Source organism: Bos indicus x Bos taurus, chromosome 9 (assembly GCF_003369695.1).
Source record: "Bos indicus x Bos taurus breed Angus x Brahman F1 hybrid chromosome 9, Bos_hybrid_MaternalHap_v2.0, whole genome shotgun sequence".
Taxonomy (NCBI): domain Eukaryota; kingdom Metazoa; phylum Chordata; class Mammalia; order Artiodactyla; family Bovidae; genus Bos; species Bos indicus x Bos taurus.
The window spans coordinates 92,256,158-92,265,713 of record NC_040084.1 but is presented as its reverse complement, the minus strand read 5'-3'; the positions used below and the strand labels follow the sequence as shown (position 1 = coordinate 92,265,713).

Sequence of the window (9,556 nt, the reverse complement as noted above, 5' to 3'; positions counted from 1 at the left end):
CAGTTTTGCCGTTAACAACCTGCTATCCCGCAACCCTCCACAGAGGCGCTTTTAGGACCGCCCATCTGCCAGGTAGGGCTTCCCTGCGGCTCAGCTGATAAGGAATCCGCCCGCCAAGCGGAAGACCTGGGTTCGATCCCTGGGTTGGGAAGATCCCCTGGAGAAGGGAACAGCTACCCAGTCCAGTATTCTGGCCTGGAGAATTCCATGGACTGTGCAGTCCATGGGATCGCAAAGAGTCGGATACGACTAAGCGACTTTCACTTTGGAGTCAAACTCAAAACAAATCCTCCACCAGGTGAACTTCATTCATCAATCCTTGGGTCCGCCCCTCCTCGTTCAGGCCCAGGCCCCGCCTCTCCCCGCCCCGCCATCGCTCCGGCCTCCGCCCACCTCACGTGCAAACACGGCGCGGTTACCCAGCCTGCCCTGCACTTAGCAGGACGGGGAGCATGCGCTTTCTGTGCGCCTGGATTTCCTGTTCGCGTCCTTCGCTTCCGACGGGGTACGTCTAACCAATCACGTAGGCTCGGAGGTGGGCCAGAGTTCTCCCAGGCTCCTCCCCCTGCCCTCACTTGAGGAGCCTTGGAGGAACGTCCGGCGTGGGATCTGTACAGCCAGTTCAGGGTTCATGGCTTCCTCCAGGACGCTCGGCACTTTCCGTCTCCCCCCGTTACCCACGATTCGAGAAATCATTAAGTTGTTTAGACTGCAAGCCGTGAAGCAGCTATCCCAGAATTTTCTTCTGGACTTAAGGCTGACAGGTGGCTTATCAGTGTTTCCCCGGCGTCTCCCTCGCGTCCCTGGGGGAGTGGGGTCGAGGGGGTTTCGCGCGGACCCTGCGGGCGGGCGACGGGGTTCAGGCACAAAGGTGTGCGGTGGCCGTAGGTCAGACCCTTCTGCCGCTTTGCTCTGAGAGAACTCCGGAGCCCCACCGCCCAGGGGGTGTGTAGAGTGTGTCGTTTGCTGAGGGGTGTTTGCCGTGGGCTTTGGAAGGCAGGCTGTGCGGACGCCGAGCAAACACTGGCTTTGGAAGGCTTCGCGTCTCCTGAAAGGCGCTTGTGGAATTCCAAATCTTGGTGTGTTACCAATAAGGAATACATGCACGTGCTGACTGATTTGGCTTTTTATGCAGTTAAACTTGCAGGGACTTTATTGGTAAACAGGTTGGAAGAGTATCCATTTCATGGCGTTCGATATTTAAAAGTTTACTTGTTGAGTCTCACCCTCGAGGGTGCAGATATTCATTCTGTAAACACTCATGAAACCAGCCCCTTTGTACTAGAGCTGAAGTGGGATATGAGAGTGAATGAACAAGGCCAAGTCTGTCCCCAAGGAGCTTACATTTTAGTCAGTTTGCTTTCCCACTCCCTAAGTCACGTTTTATGAAGTAAAATTTAGACACAAAAAAATTCACCTGTTTGAAGCGCAGAGTTGGATAAATTTTGCAAATATATATATATAGTCGTTTAACCTCTACCAGCGTTTTTTCGTGCTGGTCTTTCTGAAAGATGATACTGCAAGAAAAAGATTATTAGAAATATGGCAGTTCACAGTTGGAGTACGTAACATTTCTGGGGTTTTGATATTTCATTCTATTTGGCCCCTCTTAAGAAACTGAGTCAGTAAATCACATATTTCGAAAGTTGTGAAGTACAGTCCAACAGCAGGGATGGGTGGTTTTATTTCTTGAACTTAGAGTAGCAGCGTGGGCAAGCCAGTAGCGATGTAACGGGGTAAAAAAACTTAACCTGTTTTCAGTTTTTTTATTTAATTGGACGAGAGCTCTACCACAAGAGCATTAAAAGGTCATCCACCTCGAAAATTCTTTGGTCCTGAGATGGTTGGATGGCATCACCGACTCAATGGAGTTTGAATGGGCTCCGGGAGTTGGTGATGGACAGGGAAGCCTGGCCTGCTGCAGTCCACGGGTCGCAAAGAGTCCGCCGTGACTGAATAGTAACTAGAGCCAGCCTTTTCGGGTAGTCATTAGCTGCATTCTAGATACAAGGCACCGTTCCGGGGACTGAAAATAGAGGTCTTTATATTGAAAAAAAAATCCTTCATATGTCCTTTCTCATGTGAGCCTTTATTCACCTTCAGGAATCAATTCCAGAATCTAGATACTATTGTCCCCTCTTCTACAGGAACCAAAATGAAGACAAATAAGGTACTTGTGTGAGGTGAGAAGCTCAGGTGTGAACAGAGCAAGATGGAACCCCAGGCATAGTGAATTGACTGTGCTCTTTGATATCCATTTGTGTTTGAATGTTTCTGAAAAGTTTAAGGTGAAAAGACTGTCCTATCTACTGTCGTAGCTTTCCATTTTAAAAAAAGAGAGAGACTGTTAAAATCACTCTGTAATATCTGCACTTAAGGCAGCCTCTCTGTTCCCTCTGAGAGACAGTGCTCTTTAGTGGAGAAAGGGTTGGCTTTTAGGACTTAAACCTGAGCTGGTGTCGTCCATTTGTTTTCCAGGTAACCTCACTCAAATAATAGATGAAGAAAAAAGTTCAGAGAAGTCAAAATGGGGTAGTAATTCTTAAGTTAGGGCTTCACAGGTGGCGTTACTCGTAAAGCACCTGCCTGCCAAATCAGGAGACTTTATAAGAGACATGGGTTCAATCCCTGGGTCGGGAAGATTCCCTGGAGAAGGGAATGGCAATGCACTCCAGTATTCTTGCCTGGAAAAGTCCATGGTCAGAGGAGCCTGGTGGGCTGCAATCCATGGGATCGCAGAATCAGGTGCTACTGAAGTGACTTAGCACAGCACATACAGCACAGTTCTTCCTTAATATGTTGTAAAGATTTGCTGTGAGAAAGCATGTTAAACACCTGTAACATGGTCAGTGTATGCTCATTTTCTCCTGGCACCCATTGAAGAGAAAACTATTCTTGGATAATTGAGAGATTGTTTTTGCCTCTAAGCTTACAAAGGTAGGTTATCAATAACAAGCAAAAATGAGACTGTACACTGTCAGTGAACAGTGTAAAGTGCTTAGTACGTTTTCAGTGGCTAAATTTCTACCATCCCAAGAGGCCCAGTTGCTTGGATTTTAACATCTCAGTCAATATGATTAGTCCATTGTTTTTCCAGAAGGTTGGTTGCAATGAATCCTCAGTAATGTGCTTTTCCGTGCTTTCTTAAGGTCTGCTAACTTAGATTGATTAAAAAATTAATTTTCTTGTATCAACTTGCATGTTTGCAAAGCTCAAAAAACCTTCACTCCTAAATTTAACTTTTTCCTAAAAATAATCAAGAATCTCAATTTCTGCAAATCCTGTTAGCTAGGAACTTGGTACCATTGCCACGTTGACCACCAGTTAGATGTCTGTAGATAAAAGTGAATACTGCCAGCACTTTCTGCTTCTGAATTTCTAACTTCCTACGTTGGAAATTCTGAATGGGAAGCTCGCCTTGCTTATTCACATAATTGATATTCAACAACTGTAGAGAAGTGGTTTGTGTTTTTCCATCACTTCTTATATTGATTGGTTTGGCAGAGAAACAGGTGAAAAATACCGTGTGTGCGTATGCTTTCGTGCACGTGCACTTAGTCGTGTCCGAATCTCTGGTGGACTGTAGTCTACAAGGCTCCACTGTCCATGGGATTTTCCAGGCAAGAATACTGGCATGGGTTGCCATTTCCTTCTCCAGGGGATCTTCCCAACCCAGAGATTGAACCCTTGTCTCTTGCATCTCCTGCATTGGCAGGCAGATTCTTTACCACTGCACCACCAAGGAAGCTCTCAGAAAATACCATGTTTATTTAAGTTAAGGAAATTTGTCATGGTAATCCTATTTTTATTAAGGGTCCGGTAGAATTCAACAGTTATATGGTAGACTATTGAATGGCTACTATACATTGGTTTAGGCTGAGTTAAATAATCTGATAAATACTATGTATAAAAGATTAGTTGGTTAAGTAATGCTGATAAGAATTTGTGTAGATTATTTTTCATTTTGAATTCCATATGTTGACATTTGCCAAGGTAATTGATTCAAACTTTCTTTTCTCTAGATAAAATTGTAAGGAAAGCTGGCAATCTGACAAATGCTTATGTATATGAAGTGGGCCCTGGGCCTGGGGGAATCACAAGATCCATTCTCAATGCCGGTGTTGCTGAACTTCTGGTGGTTGAAAAGGATAGTCGATTTATTCCTGGATTACAGGTGAGTTGCTGAAAGTACCTTACTTAGGAGGTAAAAACCCAGTTTAAATCTTCAGGTCACGATTCTTAAACCTCAGGGTATATAAGACTTCTACAGTTTGCTCCTCAAACTGCAGTTCTCCAGGCCTCATTCCAGAGATTCTGATTACAGTGGTCTAGGAGTGGTCTAGGAATCTGCATTTCTAATCACCATTCTCACATGAATTGTTGGCCAAAGCTTGAATGAACCAGCTTTATGCATTGATGCTAAGCAAGCTAATTGTGTGACTTTTTGGCTACTAATAGCTGTGCATGCCATAGTACCCCATTCCTTCAAAAATAAGTAAAACTAAGAAATGCTAACGATGTCTCAGTTACTGGCATGGCTTCTGAGAACCTCCTTTAAGTTCAGAAAATCATTTCCACAAGCACAAGGTAGAGAAGATACACGCCTCATTGAGAGAAAGTAATTGTTAAGCTTAGGCATTTGTGTAAGGATTTTTTAAGTGAAAAAATTAAGTTGTGCCATAGGTTTAAAATGAGGTTTGAATAAAATGATCGTTGTTTTTCTTTAGTCACTAAGTCATGTCCAACTTTTGTGCAATCCCATGGACTATAGCCCACCAGGCTGCTCTGTCCATGGGATTTCCCAGGCAAGAATACTGGAGTGAGTTGCCATTTCCTTCTCCAGGAAATCTTCCTGACCCAGGGATCAAACCTGAGTCGCCTACATTTCCTAAATCCGCCTACAGGCAGATTCCCACTGAGCCACCTGGGAAGCCGGAATGAAATGATAAATGTATCTTTAGAACAGTAGGTGATGTCCTATGAGAAGTGTTTGAAGAAACTGGTTGTATTTCAGTGGGAGAGAAGCCTTGAGTGAGGGGATTCATAGCTGCCTCTCCAAAGCTGTGGTGGGGAGGATCAGTTTGTTTTGATCTTCTCTAGAAGAGAACTAAAACAGATAAGAATTGAGGGAGGCAGGTGGATTTAAAAATGAGGAGAAAGTTAAATTTTTAAAACAGTATAATACAGTGGAACAGATTATATAAGGGATCTTATAAAGGGATTCTTCATCGGGGCACTTATACCTAATGGCTTAAGGGCCTTTGTTTGACTCCTCTGTAATTCTGAAACTTTAAGAGAGTCCTTAGCCTTTGGTTCATAAGAGTAGCAATTTATTTAGTGAGTCCAATAGAATAATAAAATTAGCTACATTGTTATTTTCATATAGGAGGACAAATCAGTTTAAAATTAGTGCATTCTAAAACTTTTACGTATATTAATGGATAAATGTTTAATTTCTGCCAGAACAGTTTGAGAAAATTTGAGAAAATCTAGAGCTTGTGTTTATGCCTCTGGATATTTTTAGAACCCAGTGAGTTTTCTTCTCATTATTTTGCTATATCCAGCCTTTATGCTTTAAAAAAATTATATATTTAGTTCCACCTAATTTTGCCAGCCTTGATAGAATTGGTTTCAGATTTATAACTTTATTTGGGGATTATTACGTGGTGCAATGCACTTTCATGCAGTGGAGAAGGAAATGGCAACCCACTCCACTGTTCTTGCCTGGAGAATCCCAGGGACGGGGGAGCCTGGTGGGCTGCCATCCATGGGGTCGCACAGAGTCGGACACGACTGAAGTGACTTAGCAGCAGCACATAGTGCAATATTCCTTGATTAAATATGGAATTTAATAGTGATTTTTGCTCTGAACCAGTTTCTTTCCAGAATGGTGTATCAGTTGGAGGTGGAAACAGTGTTATTTTTGGTGGGAGCATAAGATGATAAAAAGAAACTGAATAACATTACACAGTTCCCTGCAGGTTTATTCATCTGGCCTTTCTGCAGGCATAGAGAAGACACTTGTGACTTCTTTTCATCTTAAAGGGATGTCTTAACCCTAAATCTCACCCTCTATTATGTGTAATTTTTTCTTATTAGGCAGGCAGGTGAATCACATTTCGCATCACCAGCCTAATTTACATATCCTCCTCTCTGATCTCAACGAAAGATGTTTTGAAGACAGACCAATAGACAGCCACACTCTTTTCACTGCCCCTCCCATATCCCTGCACTCCTAACTTCTGCCTTGTTTTATTTGTCTCATGAGATTTATTATTATCTGACCCACTGCATGTTCTTATTTGTTGTCAGTCTCACATCTTTGAGGTCTTCCCTCGTGGCTCAGAAAGTAAAGAATCCTCCTGACGATGCAGGAGACCGGGGTTCGATCCCTGGGTAGGAAAGATCCTCTGGAGAAGGGAATGGCTCCCCTCTCCAGAAGTCTTGCCTGGAAAACCCCATAGACAGAGAAGCCTGGTTTGGCTACAGTCCACAGAGTTGCAAAGAGTCAGACACAGCTGAGCAACTTAACACTTCTTCACCCCTCTGGAATGTTAAGTGCCATGAGGGTAGATGTTTTTGTCTGTTTTGTTCCCTGCTGTATCTCCACAGCATCTAAGAGTGCCTGGTGCATACCAGATGTTTGGTAACGTTTCACATGGAGATAGAAAGGTTGACTCTGTAGATATCTAATTAGCTGATTAAATAAATGTGTTATTTAATGGTGAAACCGAATAATTGGGTATCATTAATTATCAAAGTTATGTGCTTTTTCCCTAAATATGAAGGTTGATTTCAAGGTAAATTGCTGTGCAGGAAGTATATATTTGACTTCTGTTTCTGTAGAAGAAGTAAAATTAATTTTTAGTGTCGCATATGCAGGAAAGGAATTTGCCTTAAAAAGAAATGTTGGGTACTAAAATATCAAATAGACTTCTTTTTCTTGTAAAGAATGTTTCAATATGTAAAACCACGTTCTTTTAGAGGTGCTAAATTAATCATAAAACTGAGTAAAAGCAGAAAGAGTGGTCTATTTTAAGGATTCCATTTTAGTGATATCTAAGCTAATAGAATTACTTTTTAAAGAAATTGTAATAATTTATAAAATGTCTGCTAGCTGGAAGTATGTCATTTGTAGCTTAATTCAAGTTCTTAAAATATTATCACGAGGCAGCCTAGGGAAAAGAACATAGTGATAACATACAGGTTTTTCACTGTTAGCATGTTGTAATGTAAGAAAACGTGTTTAATACGTGAAAGCATTGTAGTGTGATTTTTGTAGTAAAGAACAGACTCTTAGCGTCAGATGACCTGTGTTTGATGTCTGGCTCTACCGTTTACTATTCATATGACTGGGCAGGAAACTCTCACTGTGCCTCAGTTTGCTCATAGGATTGTTATGGTTTAAATGTGTTTAAAAACATGCTGTCAGGTTTTGGAGTTTTTCTCCAGTACTCTTCAGATGTTGCTCTGCTATCTTATTACTTATGTTGTTTCTGACAAATCTGTTCTTTGCTTCTGTCTTTTTTCTTGGGCTGTTTTTATGATTTTTTCTTTTTTTTATAATTTTATTTGTAATTTAAGGATAATTGCTTTACAGTATTATGTTGGTTTTGGCCAAACATCAGCACGAATCAGCCATAGGTATACGTATGTCCCCTCCCTCTTGCACCTCCCTCCCCATCCTACCTCCCTAGGTGGTTATAGAACCCCAGGTTGAGTTCCCTGAGTCATACAGCAAAATGGCTGTGCGTGTCACATACAGTGATGTGTGTTTCCAGGGTACTGTCCGTACAGCTCACCCTCTGCTTCCTTCCCACGTCTGTGTGAGTGTGTTCTCAGTGTCTGTGTCTCCTTTGCTGCCCTGCAAACGGGTTCATCAGTACTGTCTTTTTAGATTCCATATATATGCTTTAGTATATGATACTTGACTTACTTCACTCTGTATAATAGGCTCCAGGTTCATCCACCTCATTAGAACTGACTGGAATGTGTCCCTTTTTATAGCTGATGATTTTTTCTATATCATTGGCTTTGAGTCTTTTCATCATGATGTGCCTTGGTGTCCTTTTCTTCATGTTTCTTGCCCATGGCCCAGTGAGAGCTTCCTGGATCAGCCCTGGGATTTCTTTGGAAGGATTGATGCTAAAGCTGAAATTCCAGTACTTTGGCCACCTCATGCGAAGAGTTGACTCATTGGAGAAGACTGATGCTGGGAGGGATTGGGGGCAGGAGGAGAAGGGGACGACAGAGGATGAGATGGCTGGATGGCATCACTGACTCGATGGACGTGAGTCTGAGTGAACTCCGGGAGTTGGTGATGGACAGGGAGGCCTGGTGTGCTGCAATTCATGGGGTCGCAAAGAGTCGGACATGACTGAGCAACTGAACTGAAAACAGTATTTCTACTTGATAGGCAATGTAGACTTCATGGGATTGAGAATCAAATAGATTGGTTTTCAGATATCATATATGGCACTTACTAGCTTTGTGACCCTGGGCTTGCCTTTGAACCTTTTTTAGCTTCAGCTTTCTCATCTGCAGCATGGGAATGTTAGTTTTCTTTTGTGGTTATTATAAGGATAGAAATTTATGTAAAGAGATTGGTCTGTTGCCCATAGTCAGTAAATGGCTGCTCTTACAATTCTTCCCCTTCCCCATCTTCTTGCAAAGGGAGATATAAAGTAATCTGGTCATCCTAACAACAGGACTTGTTTTTAATCAGAGGTAGTAAATGTTTGAAATTCTTTATAGCAAATTTTAAATAGGACTTCCTGTTGTGATGACTACATACGTATACATGTAACTTACTTGATACAGCTATGACCACAGTTAATCATAACATGGACAACACTCAGTCAGTTAGCAAAAGCTGATTCACAGCCAAAGTGATCTCCTAGTCCACTACAAGTAAGTACAGAGAATGCTGGAAGCAGACCCACTGACTACAGCAAGAAGTAACAGTTATTACTGTGGCAGAAGAGCTACAAGAAGCGAAAGCACAATAGGGAGGGGTCCATAGCTATTGAGGCCGTTACTCTATAGTCAACAGTGATCCAGGTCATCAAGAATTCTATAAGTTTATTTTTAAGAAATGTTGACAATTAAAGGAGTTACATTGGTTGAATAGAAAAAGTCTTAGTTGCTCAGTGGTGTCTGACTCTTAAGTGACCAGTGGACTGCAGCTCACCAGGCTCCTCTGTTCATGGAGTTCTCCAGTTAGGAATTCTGGAGTGGGTTGCCATTACGTACTCCAGGGGATCTTCCCACAGGGATCGAACCTGGGTCTCCTGCACTGCAGGCAGATTCTTTACATGTGAACCACCAAGGAAAACCCCGGATTGAGTAGAAAATTTACTAAATCAAATATCTAATCACTTGGTGAGTCTGAGTGGGTTTCTACTGTACTTGTTCTTATTGTTTGTTGTTTAGTCGCTCAGTTGTGTCTAACTCTTTGCGACCCCATGAACTGCAGCACGCCAGGCTTCCTTGTCCTTCACTATCTCCCAGAGTTTGCCCAGGCTCATGTCTATTGACTCAGTGATGGCATCCAACC

General features: G+C 42.4%; 1 protein-coding gene across 1 annotated transcript in view; it reads left to right on the top strand.

Annotated features, from left to right (window-relative positions):
- The first annotated feature begins 547 nt into the window (after positions 1 to 547).
- Positions 548 to 9,556, top strand: part of TFB1M (transcription factor B1, mitochondrial) — a 67,118-nt gene continuing 58,109 nt past the window's right edge. Inside the window, exons 1-2 of the mRNA XM_027551913.1 lie at positions 548 to 764; positions 4,023 to 4,174. Of these exons, the coding sequence (XP_027407714.1) occupies positions 632 to 764; positions 4,023 to 4,174 (285 nt within the window). The 5' untranslated portion in view covers positions 548 to 631. The remainder of the gene's footprint in view (positions 765 to 4,022; positions 4,175 to 9,556) is intronic.